The 15604-nt window shown below is 55.3% G+C and overlaps 1 protein-coding gene and 1 long non-coding RNA gene across 8 annotated transcripts; one reads left to right on the forward strand and one right to left on the reverse strand.

Annotated features, from left to right (window-relative positions):
* Window positions 1–1535: 1535 nt before the first annotated feature.
* LOC145715315 (uncharacterized) lies at window positions 1536–6841 on the reverse strand. The gene is made up of 2 exons (XR_014137348.1): window positions 6757–6841; window positions 1536–3609 (listed from the first exon to the last, which is right to left on the reverse strand). It is a non-coding gene; the product is annotated as an uncharacterized LOC145715315 (long non-coding RNA).
* On the forward strand, window positions 6782–12026 carry REPIN1 (replication initiator 1). Of its 7 annotated transcripts, none has more exons than XM_060625744.3 (3): window positions 6782–6934; window positions 7698–7824; window positions 9237–12026. In XM_060625744.3, exons 1-3 carry the CDS (start codon window positions 6896–6898, stop codon window positions 10949–10951), a joined length of 1881 nt encoding a protein of 626 aa, XP_060481727.1. In that variant the 5' UTR covers window positions 6782–6895; the 3' UTR covers window positions 10952–12026. The 7 variants fall into 7 exon arrangements, with proteins under 7 accessions (XP_060481727.1, XP_060481732.1, XP_060481740.1 ...); XM_060625749.3 differs by having other exon boundaries at window positions 9240–12026; XM_060625757.3 differs by having other exon boundaries at window positions 6811–6934; window positions 7627–7824.
* The last annotated feature ends 3578 nt before the right edge of the window (window positions 12027–15604 follow it).

A 15604-nucleotide genomic window follows, 5' to 3' on the forward strand; every position in this document is an offset into this window, starting at 1 on the left:
AGAGGTGATCTGACCTGGAAAGGGTAAAAATGGAGATCTCCAGGGAAAGTCAAGGACCTCCTCTCTTGGCTGAGACGCCAAAATGCTTTGTTGCCACTCTTCCTGGCAGCGTGTGGTCCTGAGAGCAAATCACCAAGCGGCTGGTAAACGTGGTCCCCAGGACGTCAGGCGTCCTCCTCCCGCTGAGCATCGGTTCCCCTCAGAGCCAGAGGCTCCTCAAAGGTTCTCGCGTTCCTGTCATTCTAGAATAATGTTCTGGATAAAAGAATATGTCTGAGGCACTGCTACCTACAGTCAGAGTCCTTCAAGGGGGAGAATTACAGACCCAAGTTTTCTCCTAAGTGTCTTCTTTTTTGCCTCCCTCACATACTGATTGGAGTTTTCCTATGACGAAGTGGTATTTTTCTCTCAGAGTTCCGTGAGACTCCTATCATCTGCTTAACAAGCAGTGGCCATGGTGGGGAGAGTTTGAAGTTTGCTGGTAAACGATTGATCCAGAATGCTGCCTCCACACCTGTGTGTTCTAATCCAATTCACTCAGCGTGGGCTGGAGCTCTTCTGTTTCCTCAGTCATTTGGCCCACAGCGCTTACCGAGTTCCTACCATGAACCTGAAGCCTTTCTAGAGGCTGGCTACAGTAGACAAGACAGGCCAGATCCTTGCTTTCTAAGTGAGTACATATCTAAACGGTTTCCCGTGGGTGACGAGAGCAATGCAGAACAGTAAAGCCGAATAGGGCAGCTAGCAGGTGATGGGGTAGGAGCCGGTGGGGGACTGATAAAGACCCTCTGATCCCTGCTCAGGGCCCAGGGGCTGGAGTCTATGAATGTTACCTTATATGGCAAAGGGGGCTGCAGATGTGAGTAGGCTAAGAATTTTGAGATGGGGAGATTATGTTGGGGAGCGATAATTAACAACAAAATCTCCTACCAACCCGGCAAAAACTCTCCTCAAAGGCAGAAGAGAAAGAAAACAGTTTGTCGAATAAACAAGAAACCAGGAAGAGATGTACATTACAGGCAGTCCGCTAAGAGATCGGGAAAATAGAAAGAGATCTCACCCTGTTACACAGCCCAGCAGATGCACACACACACACACACACACACACACACACACACACACTCTGACTCACTCACTCACTCAAGATAAAGTGTAACTAGTCCTTCCCGGATTTGTCACCCGTAGTTCATCCTGAATTCACCTGGTGATTGGGGTAGCCACCTGTGTTTGCTAATTGCTTTTATGGAAAGGAAAAATGCACGGCTCCTATCTTTATGGCAGGAGGTGGGTTTGCAGCTTGGAGCCAGGGGCCCACAGAAATCAGGCTCCCACCCTTCCTCCCTGGGTGTGTGGGGGGACGGGGAGGCAGCGGGACCCAGGATCACCATCTTCCTTGATGTTTACATATCAGAGAGGTGGCTCCCAGGGCTTTGGGAAAGAGGCCTGGGCTGCAAAGCTGGCAAGAGGCTTGTGGTAGCTTTTAAAAGGATTTGCATGCATCTCCAAGGGGCAGAGAAAAACTCACAATGACAACTTTTCTTTTCTAATTTTTTTTTATGTTTATTTTTGAGACAGAGCGCGATTGGGGGAGGGGCAGAGAGAGAGGGAGACACAGAATTCCAAGCAGGCTCCAGGCTCTGAGCTGTCAGCACAGAGCCCGACGCGGGGCTTGAACCCACAAACCAGGAGATCATGACCTGAGCTGAAATCGGACTCTTAACCGACTGAGCCACCCAGCCGCCCCATCATGATGAGTTTTCTCAAGTAAATGCTCTAGGGGAAGGGGTGGGGAGGGAAAGTCTGTCCCTTTTTGCACCAGGGAGAATTAAAACTTATTTTTCATACTTTTAACTTGTATTTGCCCTCGCAATTAGCCTGGATTGTTCGAGTGGCCCCCACACATGATCACAAGAGTCCTCACAAGAGAGAGGCAGGGGGAGCTCTGACTCCAACAGGGACAGATGTGGCAACCAAAGTGACGCGCTACACTGTTGGCCTGGAAGCCGGAGGAAGGGAAGCCCCGGGAAACACAGGACGCAGCTCTAGAAGCTGCAGGATGTGAGGAGACCAGATTTTCCCTTAGAGCCTCCGGAGGGAACACAGACTTGCCGACCCCTCGATTCCTGCCCTAGCCGACTTTGGACTTCTGGCCTCTTCCAGAACCGCGAGAGAACACATGTGTGTTGTCCTAAGCCACCAGATTGGTGGTAATTTGTCACAGCAGGCCACAGGAAGCTCCTACAGGTGCAGAGAGGAGGGCCTTTCACTGGGAAGAGCTTTTGGAGGAGAGGAAACTCGAGCTGGGATCTGAGGGAAGTGATGAGTGATCCCAGCGGATGGAACCGCCACGGCAAAGGCCCCATGGGGGGACTGGGCTCTTGTGGCTGGGCAGCGTCCAGCCAGACAGGTGGGGGGGTGGCCAGGGACAGAGGCGGGCGTGGTCAGACCCAGTGGAACCCGAGAGAGACACTGGCCATCTGAGAGGTTTCCAAATAAAGGGCCATGCTGGCCCAGGATTGGGCCTGGGGCGGGGGGGGGGAGAGTAGGGGAGGCTGGCGGAAGGGCCTGGGGCAGTGAGGGGGCACAGCTGGGAGGCGCCTGGGCACTGGCTTCACCGCAGGAAATCAGATCTCTACCCGGTTTGCTACTGACCAATTCTGTGCTTTTCCTTTCAGAAAAAAACAGACACCACAGGAGAAGGTCTGGTGCAGCAGTTTGGGTGGGGGGGACCTTTGCCCTCCGTCTGGGGCTGCTCTTACAGCACCGCCTTGCCTTGCACAAGGAGGGGCGCTTTGATCTTTTCTTGAGGAGTTTCCACGACACTGAGCAGGCTCCTTTGCCCGGGTGCTGGCCTGGGACACTCAGGGCCTTCCTCAGTGGGGGCCGCGGCTGCTTTCTGCCCACATCCCCATGGGGGAGGCTCACGATGGAGGGCTGCCTGAGCAGGTGCACGGGGCCAGCAGGCATGCCCTCCACCAAGGTCTGCTGGGACCTTTTCAGCCTCCTCCCCCGGCTGCCCGCAAACTCCTGGACTGAGCCCTGTGAGGGTTTCCAGTCTGCCTTCGGGAAGCTGTCTCAAGCCAGAGTTAACAAGTGTTAGTTGCGTTAGTGACGTTCTCTCCAGCTTTTCAACAGCCACCCATTCAAAATTTGTCAGCAACTGCTTGGTTTCATTTCATATTAAGTACTACCCCCCAAGAGAGATTTCCATCGCTAAACCAGGGCTACGAGTCCCCTCAACATCCTTTCATGGAAAATAGCGCGCGCCATTTCTGTGTGGCTCGTGAAGGGGTGAGCCTGTGGCCCAGTGGCAGACGGCCGGCGCTGACTCCCTATTTGTTGGATGTCCAGTGAGTCCAGTGGGGACGGCTGGGACAGTGTATCTGCGAGAGGTGGACGCGGTTTTCCCTCTTGCAGATACAGGACGGCTTCCAGACAATACTTGATCATGGCGGGCCTGGTGGCTTAGTGGGTTGAGCGTCTGAGTCTTGATTTTGGCTCAGGTCATGATCCCAGGGTTGTGGGATCGAGCCCTGTCTCCGGCTCTGCCCTGGACGTGGAGTCTGCTTGAAATTCTCTCCCTCTCCCGCTTGCGCACATGCTTTCTCTCTAAAATAAAAAATAATAAAAAGAGATGCTATGGCCTAAGAAAACATTTTAAACAATACTCGATTCTCTTCAAGGAGGATTTCTGGAGACATGGTTCCCCTCATCCCCTGGCATGCCCACCTACTTTGTCATCTAATCCAGTAGTGGGAGCCAGCCATCGTGGGAGGGGAAGGGGGATCCTCCCTGAGCCCCTGGCAATTTTTGCTGTCCGGTGGGTCCTATACCCTGTCCAGCCCCATCATTCTCTGGCGAGCACGTCAGAGCTACTCCACCGGGGCAGGCCACTTGGCTGGCTGCTGTACCTCCTCCCTACATCCTCCTCCCCCCCTACACCCTCCTCTAAGGCATACTGAGGGGTGAAGTCTCAAATACCAAGGCCTAGAATTCCTGGCTGGTAGAAAGTCAGGGAATCCCTCGCAACTCCTGTGTTCATTTCGTCTCTGCAGAGCAAGGGACCCATCATTTCCTTTGGCTATGCCAGAAGAGGAAGTTACAGCAGGTGCTTAACTCCTGACTGGGCGGGAAGACACTCCTTCCTTCGGGGCCCAGGGAGTGAGGGCGTAGTTAATGGACTTCAGTGAAGAGCCTTTCGACTAAGAGACTCTGATTACCAACAGAGGAAGATACTTTGGAGGGTCTGTGAAGGAATTTCCCATTGAGGGTGCTTGTGGGATTGCAGTGTTTGGATGTATCACATTTAGCCATGAACTGATGGATATCTCACAATTACTCTGGGCTGGCCCAGCATTTGGTCTACACGTTTGTTTATTTTTGAGAGAGACAGAGTGTGAGCAGGGGAGGGATAGAGAGAGAGGGAGACGCAAAATCCGAAGCAGGCTCCAGGCTCTGAGCTGTCAGCACAGAGCCCGACACAGGGCTGGAACTCACAAACTGTGAGGTCATACCCTGAGCTGAAGTTGGACACTTAACTGACTGAGCCACCCAGGTGCCCCTACATTTAATCTACAAATAGAAACCTTGACTGTGAGAAGTAAAATAAGACCTAAACAAATGCAGGGACCTGAATCTCAAATCTCTTCAAATGGATTTTAAAATATTGACAAGAAAAAATTTTAAATATGGGCAAATTCTAAAGTTTATTTGGAAGAATAAACGACTGTCTGTAGCCAAGAAAGTTTTTTTGGGGGGAAAAAAAGAAATCTGTGCATAGGGGGAGTACTTACATTATTAGATATTAAAACTTATTTTCTGTGATAAAAATATACACATAAAATTTAATTTGGGGTGCAGTGGCTGCTCTATATATGACACCCAAGGCAGAAACCATGAAAGTCTTTTACTTTATAAGAAATGAGCCCCCAGTGTGATATAAAGCCAATTTCCCAGCTTTTAAAAATGGACGAATAGAGGGGCGCCTGGGGGGCTCAGTCGGTTAAGGGCCCGACTGTTGTTGGCTGGGGTCTTGATCTCAAGGTCGTGAGTTTGGGCCCCACACTGGACTCTGTGCTGGGCGTGGAGCCTACTTAAAAAAAAAAACAAAAAACATACATACAAATAGAAAAGTGAGCAAAGGGACATAAGCAAATTCGCCAAAAAAAAAAAAAAAAAAAAAAAATACAAAAAGGCAACACATAACTATGTGAAAAAACAAGTCAGCTCACTAGTAATCCAGGAAGTGACATATGAAATTCAAAACAATGAGAAATAATGACTTTATTTACTTATTTTTTAATGTTTTATTATTTATTTTTGGGAGAGAGCCACACACACAGCATGATCAGGGGAGGGGCAGAGAGAGAGAGGGAGACACAGAATCCGAAGGAGGCTCCAGGCTCTGAGCTGTCAGCACAGAGCCCAACATGGGGCTTGAACTCACCAACAGTGAGATCATGACCCGAGCCAAAGTCAGACACTTAACTGACTGAGCCACCCAGGCACCCCAACAATGACTTTAAATTTGAAAAAAAAAAAAAAAAAAAAATAGCCCGTGTTGTCAATAAGATGGAAAAATGGGCATTTCTCAAGGGAAAGCTAATAAAATTTCCTGGAAGGTAATTTAGAAAACATTTAAAAAATATACTGTGCCTTTGACCCATCAGTTGCCCACTCCTAGAATTTTAAAATCAGGCATGTACGATAAAGGATGAATCTATAATGATCAATGATATAGAAAAACAAGAAAATGTATCTGTACATTTATTCTGCCATTAAGGATCATGTCACAAAAGAATATCCAATAAAATGGGAGAAATGGGCAGAATACATTTTTGCATCGCATTATCCCAATCACATCAAACATGCATAGGTAAGCATAGAAAAAAACATCGGAGGAGACATACCAAAACACGAAATGTAACGGATCTAAGAGTAGGAGAGATTTTTATATTCTATTTCCTACTGTTGCAACAGATTTAAGTGTTTTAAAAATGATTGTATACTTAACATTGACTTTGTTGAAAAGCACAAAAGTGCATGACACTGTAATAGCCTGGAAACCCCGGGAAGTGTATGGTTTGGAAAGCCACGGCCACCTGCTCGGCGGTGAGTCACGGGCGCAGGCTCGCACCTGCCTCCGCACTCGCCAACCGGCTGCCGCGCGCTTCCAAGCGAAATGCCCGGTGCGAGAGCTGTCCCTGAGCCAGGCCCCATGCCCCCGGCCCCGGGAAGCAGCGAACGCCTGCTCGTGGTAATTTCTGGAATTGAGGGCATTCCCTTTGTAAAGTTCACGCGATCGGGCCTTTCCTTTCTCCACTCGTGAACAAACCAGAAGCCAGACTTTCGGGTCAGCCGCGCCGCCCCCAGCCAGGGGTATTTCGATCCTGCAGCGAGGCCAGAGGTCGAGGTGGCCGACGGCGGCCGCAGCGGGGCAGGGGTGGCCGGGAGGCCGCGAGCGCCCTCTCGGAAGAAGCCAACGAGGCCGGGTCTAGCCCAGGGACCGCGGCCCGGCCACGCGGTCGCGCAGGGACGCGTGTCCTCCGCAGGGACAAAGGGTCGGGAAACTTGATCCGGGCCCGTCCCGGAAAATCCGGGCTGCGGTCGCCATGGCTACCGAGTCGGGCTCCCGGCAGCCGCCCCCGACCCGGCCCAGCCCGCGAGGGGGCGCTGGGAGGAGGGGTGCGGAGGGGACTGGCCCCGCCGCCCGCCCCGCCCTCCGGCCGCGGCCGCCGGCCCCAGCCCGCGACTGACCCTCGGCAGCTCCTGTAGTCACGTGGCGCTGGGAACCGGCGGGGGGGCTGGGCCCGGGCCTGGCAGTTGTGAACTCGAACCTGCCGCTGTCGCCGCGCGGGGTGGGGAGCGCGGCCGCCGGCGCCGGCGTTCCGGCCTCATGGACGCGCGACGCGCCTCCGCGCACCCCGCCGGAGAGGTTCGTCCCGGGCAGGGCGCGGGGTTCCACGCGGGCCCGAGGCGGGCGGCCCTACCTGCCGGGCGCGTGACTGTGTGTGCGCTGTGTGTGTTTGGGGGGGGGGGGGGGCGGACAGTGCTGGACCGAAGGGGGGGGGCGAGCCCGCGCACCTGCGCACAGGCTCCGCGAGGTGCGCTCTGCGTGGGGACCCGAAAGGGCCCATTCGGGGTGCGCGGAGCCGTATGTCCGCGACGTGGACGGGGGACACGCGCGAAAACAAAAGGGGGGTGTGGGGGCTCCACGACCCTTTGCCGTCCAGAAGGCGCAAGGGGATTGTGACCGAGACCTGGCCACCCTAGCTCGCCCTACGCAGCCCCTTGGGAAACGGGCCTGGAATTCCTGTTGGGAGGAGGGTGGGGGAAGGGGAGCCAGCAGGGATTCCCGAGTTTCTGCCATCGGCCGGCCTTTGGCCATCAGCATGGAGAATTCGTGCTGTGACCTTACCAGTGGAGGAAATGACCCCCGAACGCTGGCGTGTACTTCCTTGGTGAAGGGGACACATTCATTTATTAATCCAGTAGCCATTAAGGTTCCCCTGCCGGGCGGGGTGTCGAGCCTGGGTGGGGGAGGGGGTTGTGGCTGGCGAGGACACAAAGATGACTGCCCTAGAGGAGCTCAGAGCCTCACGCGTGTTTTCTCTCCCCTCCCCGCAGGTAAGGCTGGCCTCTCTGCGCTCAGAGGTCTGAGCTCTGCCATGGGGGTAGGGGTGTCTTTACTGCTGCAGTTTTCTCTGACATCTGGGGGCTACCAGAGTGTGGGCCGAAGCAGGCGCTACAGCCGCAGAAGTATCCCCAGGAACATCCCCCGGAGGAGCTGGAAAAAGCCTCATCTCCAGCTCTACGGTCTGCAGGGTAGAGTCTGGCCTTCTTTGTTGGGTTCCCACACCATTCCACAGCCCCAGTGCTCAGATCTCCTCCTGGAGGAAGGAAGTCACCTGTAGGGGGGAAGGATCACATTCTCGTACCAGCGTCTTCCCTGTGCTCAGTCTGGCCGTGGGGAATGAGTCATGTCTGAGCTCCGCCAGAGGAGTTCTGCTCTAGGGGATTTAGGGAGGATGTGTCCGGAGGTTGCAAGCCCGCAGCGAAGGTCCATTAAGAGGCTAACTACCATCCACCCCTCAGTGGCTATAGGAAGCTCTTCTTGAGGAATCTGGGCTCCCTGGCACCGCGGAATAGCTGAATGTGGGGCAGCCCCCGGTGGGGTTGGGGCATGACCTGGCAGGGGACCCAGATTACAGTCTTGTCTTTCCTCCCCTTCTCTTGCCCCAGTAATCGCTACCACCCCGGGGGAGGCAGGGATCCGGGCCCGAGGCTAACAGGCTGTGGGTGTTCCTTGGATTCATGGGTGCTTTCCTTCTTGAGATGTCCTAATCGCGTGTGGGTGGAGGGGGGCAGGCAGGCAGAGCGTGGGCACCGCCTGGACAGACAGTGGCCTGGCGTTCTGCAGTCCTGGGAGTACCATCCAAGCGCTGCCCTCCTGTTCCCCAGAAGCGCTGTTCTCTCTTGCTCTCCAGGCTTCCGCCCTGAGACACTGAGGTTAGGGAGGCCAGAAATGCCTCCCCTGTGGTGCGCTTAGAGCCCGGGAGAGGGTAAATAGGATAAGGGCCGTAGGAGTTTCTGTGGGAGCTGTACACACCCCGGTGTTTTGGAGGAAAGAACGCTAACTGGGAGTTTAGAAGGCCTGTCCCCTAGTCTTGGTTCTGCTTTTGGTTTACCGTGTCCTCTCGGGCAAGTTCCCTCCTTCCTCTTATGCCTCAGAGTTGCTTCATCTGTCAAGCAGGGAGCTTAATAATGTCTGTTCGTCCGGCCTCACAAGGTTGCTACTCAAAGGTAGCAAGAGGAAATAGTAGAAACAAGCCGAGGGCAGCAGGGAAGCACTTGAAAGGTGGAAAGCACTAGAGGGAGAGGGGACGGCGTTTTCTGGTGAGTCCTAAGGCAGGAATGTTTGTGCAGCCAACGCTGGAGTGTTTACTCCATGCCAGACCCGGGGTGACTGCCACGAGGGGGATTCCAAGAAGTGTCAGAGTTCCTCCCTTCTGGTAGTTTCCAGGCTCAATGAACACTTAGGACAAATACACTTGGAATGGTATCTAGAAGCCCCTGACTGAAGTGACGCAGAACACAGAAGGCAATAGAAGGGTAGTCCTGATTCAAGGGCTCTAGCAGTTCAGAGATTTGAGCTCCTCTCGGGCCTGGGGTCGGCCAGGGAGGAACGGGGGCAGGATGAGTTGATCCCCAGAGTGACGCTGCTTTTCCACCCTCAGCAGAGGAAGAACCCATGCTGGAACGTCGCTGCAGGGGCCCCCTGGCCATGGGCCCAGCCCAGCCCAGGCTCTCTGGGCCCTCCCAGAAGTTGCCCCCGACCCTGGAGAAGGAGCCCCGCGGGCTGAGGTTACAAGGCACTTCCGTGGCCCAGTCGGGCAGCCAAGCCCCGGGCAGGGCCCATCGCTGTGCCCACTGTCGAAGGCACTTCCCCGGCTGGGTGGCCCTGTGGCTTCATGCCCGACACTGCCAGGCCCGCCTGCCCCTGCCCTGTCCTGAATGCGGCCGGCGCTTCCGGCACGCCCCCTTCTTGGCGCTGCACTGCCAGGTCCATGCCGCCGCCACCCCAGATCTGGGCTTCGCCTGCCACCTCTGCAGGCAGAGCTTCCGAGGTTGGGTGGCCCTGGTTCTGCATCTGCGAGCCCACTCGGCCGCAAAGCGGCCCATCGCCTGCCCTGAATGTGAGAGACGCTTCTGGCGACAAAAGCAGCTTCGAGCTCACGCGCGGAGGTGCCACCCCCCAGCCCCGGAGGCCCGGCCCTTCATATGTGGCAACTGTGGCCGCAGCTTTGCCCAGTGGGACCAGCTAGTTGCTCACAAGCGGGTTCACGTAGCCGAGGCCCTGGAGGAGGCAGCAGCCAAGGCTCTGGGGCCCCGGCCTCGGGGCCGCCCGGCCGTGACCGCCCCCCGGCCCGGTGGAGACGCGGTCGACCGCCCCTTCCAGTGTGCCTGCTGCGGCAAGCGCTTTCGGCACAAGCCCAACTTGATCGCCCACCGCCGCGTGCACACGGGCGAGCGGCCCCACCAGTGCCCCGAATGCGGCAAGCGCTTCACCAATAAGCCCTACCTGACCTCACACCGGCGCATCCACACTGGCGAGAAGCCCTACCCGTGCACGGAGTGCGGGCGCCGCTTCCGCCACAAACCCAACCTGCTGTCTCACAGCAAGATCCACAAGCGGTCCGAAGGGTCCGCGCCGGGCGTCCCCGGCGCGGGGAGCCCCCAGCTTCCGGCCGGCCCGCAGGAGGCCTCGTCGGAGCCCCCCGCCGAGGCCCCGCTGAAACCCGCCCTTGAGCCTGCGCCCGAGGCCCCGGGAGCGCCCCCGCGGGCCCCGGCGGCCGCGACCCCCTCGCTCTTCGGCTGCGAAGACTGTGGCCGCAGCTTCCGGCTGGAGCGCTTCCTGCGGGCCCACCAGCGGCAGCACACCGGGGAGCGGCCCTTCACCTGCGCCGAGTGCGGGAAGAACTTCGGCAAGAAGACGCACCTGGTGGCGCACTCCCGGGTGCACTCGGGCGAGCGGCCCTTCGCCTGCGAGGAGTGCGGGCGCCGCTTCTCCCAGGGCAGCCACCTGGCCGCCCACCGGCGCGACCATGCCCCCGAGCGGCCCTTCGTCTGCCCGGACTGCGGCAAGGCTTTCCGCCACAAGCCCTACCTGGCGGCCCACCGGCGCATCCACACCGGCGAGAAGCCCTACGTCTGCCCGGACTGCGGCAAAGCCTTCAGCCAGAAGTCCAACCTGGTGTCCCATCGGCGCATCCACACGGGCGAGCGCCCCTACGCCTGCCCCGACTGCGACCGGAGCTTCAGCCAGAAGTCCAATCTCATCACCCACCGCAAGAGCCACATCCGGGACGGCGCCTTCTGCTGCGCCATCTGCGGCCAGACCTTTGACGACGAGGAGAAGCTCCTGGCCCATCAGAAGAAGCATGATGTGTGAGAGGGCAGGGGCTGCGGAGGCTGAGGGCGAGGGGGCCCCCGGGAGCCCTTCACGGGGGAGCGTTGCCGTGGGCCTGGGCCGTCGGGGGGCCCCTAGGTTGCTGCTGGTGTAGGCGAGGGGTGGGAGAGGCAGCCAGTGAGCTGGGGGCCCTGTTAGAGAGGGAGGTCTGGCCCCCCTGCGGCCGGGGAGGCCACTGTCGGGGGCACAGGGACCCTGGCCTCCAGCTGGTGTTTGCTAAGGTTCTGTCCTGACTGTCCTGTGCCCTGGAAAAGTAGCAATAGCAGCTCCACTTACCCCTTAGAGCCCTCTGGCTGGAGGGGCCACCAGGGGGCAGGAAGAAGACCCTTCCCCTCTGGTGTTAACGCCTTAATGTCCTTGTCCTTTATTATGAATTCCTTCCGCTGGTTTTTTTTTTTTTTTTTGGAAGTAGGTGTGGTACAGTCCTTAGTAAATGAGCGCTTGGGAGGAAAAGTGGACCAGCTGGATACACCTGGGAGAACCTGCTGGCCTTGTTAGGCAGCACCTGGGCCTTTTCCAGCACTGAGAGGTGAGGCCGTGCTGCTGTAACCTGTCCCACCCTGTCCCCTTCCTCCTGCCCCTGCATAGGCACCTGGACCGAGAGAGACCCATCTGCTGTTAGCACTCAGCTCCACCCTGTCCCTCCCCACCGTCAACACCCCGCCCTCCCGGCGCTCTGTCAGCAGCCCTGTGTCCAGGCTTTTGTCTGAACACCCCAACCCTCCACTCCTTCCGGAACTCAACATGGTGGAAAGGACTGCCCCACTGATAATGGAGGGTCAGCCGGCAGGAAGATAGGGGCGAGGTTCCTTTTCAGCCTTTCTAGGGCATGGATGCCCAGTCTCGGCTTGAACGCTTAGGTGACGGGTAGTCCCCACCTCCTGAGGCCCTGGTCCTATTGTAGGATAATTCTAATTGTTAGAAATTCTTCCTTAGAATGAATGGAATCTGCTTTCCTGTAATTTCTACCTACCGGGGCTCCTTCTGTTCTCTGGAATGAAACGGAACAACCGCTTACCCTCCTTTTCAAACTAGAGAATAAAGATTTGGTTTTAGAGCTGGTGGCCGAGTGTTCCTTTCTCCCGGGGAGCTGTGTAGTTCGAAGGAGCAGCAGCATACTCTGCTCTGAGGAGGGGAATTTGGGGGCGGGGGTTGGCCACAGGACAAGTGCCCCACTCGGGCTCCTTTGCACCCTGCCTCCAGTTCTTCCTGGGGGGGAGGCCAGGTGCACCCCGCAGGTGGGACTGGTTCTCCGGGGGACTTTCTGTGGGGTCGAGTCAGACTTGTCCGGTGCCAGTTATCAGGAGGAAAAGGTCTGATGTCAGTGTCCTGCAGTGCCTTCCAGGCTGGCCCGCTGCAGCCCCCCACATCTGGAACTACAGATGTTTCCCTGCACCGGTTGTCTCCTACAAATTTGGGTGCCTATTTTTTTTTTTTTTTTGGGGGGGGACAGAGAGAGACAGAGCATGAACGGGGGAGGGGCAGAGAGAGAGGGAGACACAGAATCGGAAACAGGCTCCAGGCTCCGAGCCATCAGCCCAGAGCCCGACGCGGGGCTCGAACTCACGGACCGCGAGATCGTGACCTGGCTGAAGTCGGACGCGTAACCGACTGCGCCACCCAGGCGCCCCCGGGTGCCTATTTTTGACACATATCGGGAGGCCCTTTTCCCGCCAGGTTTAGTAATTTCTGCACAGATCCAGCACCTAGCATGCAGTGCATAATAATAACCGCAGTATGGTTATGTGAGTGGCACCTCGCAAAGAAGTTTACCTAAACCGTCTCACGTAATCCTGGTGTGGTAGGTGCTCTTCTTTCACAGGTGAAAACATTTGCTCAGGGGCACATGACTGAGAATCCAGATTTCAGATTTCAACCCAGGCCTGTGTGGCTCCTGGAACCTGTGCTCTTGACCCCTGCCACATATTTATCGGGTGAATGCAGTATGCTGCTGCTTTGGGGGCAGATCATCATTAAACGCCCACCATGGTCTCGATGTCGCAATGGAAACTAGGGGTTTCCCAAGACAAGATCTTGTCCTTACCTCCAAGAGGCCCAAGTCCGGGGAGGACGTGTATGTGTATGCAGATGACAGCAGAGACGATGGGGACTCCCCCATCCCAAGCGTGTAGGATGGAAGTAGCTTCCAAGTTTCATACGGGTTTATGAGGGTAGGGAGCCACTGAAAAACCTGTGTGGTAAATGGCAAATTATCTTTCAGAGACTGGAAGCATTGTCTCAAGAATGCCTCACTTCCACTATCTCTCTTTATGGGACCCCAGGGCTTCAAGGGAAGGGGAACCATGCTTTTTTGGTGGGGGGGAGGGCAGGAAAGTAGGTCAATGTCTGGAGATGATGGGCAGGGAGCAGGAGACAGGTCCTCAGGCATCTAGGGTTTTTACTTGCGGGTTGGGGAAAAGCATGTGGGAGAGGGGATCTGACCAGGGCTCCTGACTTTGAAAAACCATCACCTTTATTTATTAAACATTTTTTAAATGTTTATTTGTGTTTGAGAGAGAGAGAGGGCGCACAAGTGGAGAAGGGGCAGAGAGAGGGAGATCCAGAATCTGAAGTAGGCTCCAGGCTCCGAGCCATCAGCACACAGCCTGACTTGGGGCTCGAACTCACCAACCGCAAGATCATGACCTGAGCCAAAGTCAGACACTTAACCGACTGAGCCACCCAAGTGCCCTGAAAAAGGGAGAGCCACAGAAGTTGCCTTGAGAGGGCTGGTAAAGCTGTGACAGAGCTGGGTCCGTGGGTCCTTTCTGGGTCCCTTGGGGGACCAGGTGGTTCCCAAATCCTTGCTCAGCATGGCGCACTGCTGACAGCAGTCTTGAAGGAGGAAATGCTCAGGCTGGAGGGGCCATAGTTCTGCAGACAGGAGCTATGCTTCTGTTCCGAGGTGTCCGGTTTTATTTTCCTCCTTTTTCTTCTACAGTTGCAAAAGTACTCAATTATCTTGTCAAAATTTAATAATACAGACATATTTTTTAAATGTGGAAGTCTTCCATTCTCCCCTGCTCCCCATTCTGTCTTTTCTCTTTTTTTTCCTTTTTATTTTTTTTTAATTAAAAAAAAAAATTTTTTTTTCAACGTTTTTTATTTATTTTTGGGACAGAGAGAGACAGAGCATGAACGGGGGAGGGGCAGAGAGAGAGGGAGACACAGAATCGGAAACAGGCTCCAGGCTCCGAGCCATCAGCCCAGAGCCCGACGCGGGGCTCGAACTCACAGACCGTGAGATCGTGACCTGGCTGAAGTCAGACGCTTAACCGACTGCGCCACCCAGGCGCCCCTTTTTTTCCTTTTTAAAAAAATGTTTATTTTTGAGAGAGAGAGAGCGAGCTTATGGGTGCATGCAAATGGGGGAGGGGCAGACTGGGGGACAGAGGATCAGAAGCAGGCTTTGTGCTGATAGCAGAGAGCCTGGTGTAGGGCTCGAACTCACAAACCTCAAGATCCAGACCTGAGCCGAAGTCGGAGGCTTAACCAACTGAGCCACCCAGGTGCTCCGTCTGTCTCTTTTTTCTTAATGCAAATAGGATCCCAGATGGGCTTCATTCTTTTGGTCCTTGAAATACTCTTGGTCGTGAAATGTCAAGCTGGAGGAAGTCTTGCACTCTTTAGAGGAGGAACCATGTCCAGCGAGAAGTGGTCTTCTCATTCATAACCAGTGGCAGATCTGGGAACTAGCATACTGGAATTACACAAGCCTTTGTTAAACCTTCAGTAGGCAATCAAGAAAATCAAGAGACGAATGGGATTCTGTAAAAGGTTGATGGCCGAGTGGCTTCTGTGTAGGGTTTTATGCTTTATAAATGCTTCCATAGACAATTGAACAATTTGGGTCCTGCAAAAATCCAGGAAGGTAAGTATCTAACTAGGAAATTATTAACTCCTTTACAGTCAAGTCAAAGTCCAGCGACAGAAAAGTATCTTTTGTAAAAACTGCACAGAAGTTAGTGGCAAAATTGACAGAATCTCAGTCCAACAGTATCTATTGTTAGGCGGCCAAACAATAGCTGGGGCCGTGGCAAATGCTTAGTAGGCAGCTTTAGAGTAATTAGAATGAGGTCCACCCGCTTAACGGTAGATTTGTAGGAAGTCTCGGAGAGAGAGCGGCCAGCTTATCTTTTTAACAACCTCGTGTCTTAAAGGCAGTTTCTAGGCAGCTCCAGAGAGCATCCTGCCGGTGGGAGTTGACCTAGCTGGCTTGAGGCAGTACTGTCAGGAACCTCACTGGTATAAAGGAACCTTGGCTTCCAATTAGTGTGGGTAGAAATGAAAATTCTCTTTCCTGAAGATCCCCAGGAACAGAAGATCCTCCTTGGTCGTCTGGACCCTGCCTCTAAAAATCAGCAGTGGCACTCGACCTAAGAACGTGACCTCTTCAGACCGCTGTTTCTTGACGAGAAAGCGAGGGGGTTGGATTTAATGATGTCTCCGGCTCTTGCAGAGACCCCAGGATCGTCCATCACGCGCCCACGACGTGCCTGGGACCGCGCGGGGTGCGGAGGGCGATTTCTCTCGGGTCGCGCGAGACAAGTACTGTTTCTCACCCTAAGACTTGGTGTACCATAGTGCCAAGTGCCACCACCATGTCACACGCACACTCGAGTGGGAGCGTCAGAG

The sequence above is a fragment of the Panthera onca genome, chromosome A2, assembly GCF_046562875.1.
Source record: "Panthera onca isolate mPanOnc1 chromosome A2, mPanOnc1 haplotype 2, whole genome shotgun sequence".
NCBI lineage: Eukaryota > Metazoa > Chordata > Mammalia > Carnivora > Felidae > Panthera > Panthera onca.

Bases quoted from the DNA above. Each gene is read 5' to 3' on its own strand.
- REPIN1 (XM_060625735.3), top strand. From the start codon at position 7,392: ATGGAGAATTCGTGCTGTGACCTTACCAGTGGAGGAAATGACCCCCGA. The intron at 7,627-9,236 runs GTAAGGCTGGCC...TTCCACCCTCAG, and splicing joins TTTCTCTCCCCTCCCCGCAG to CAGAGGAAGAACCCATGCTG.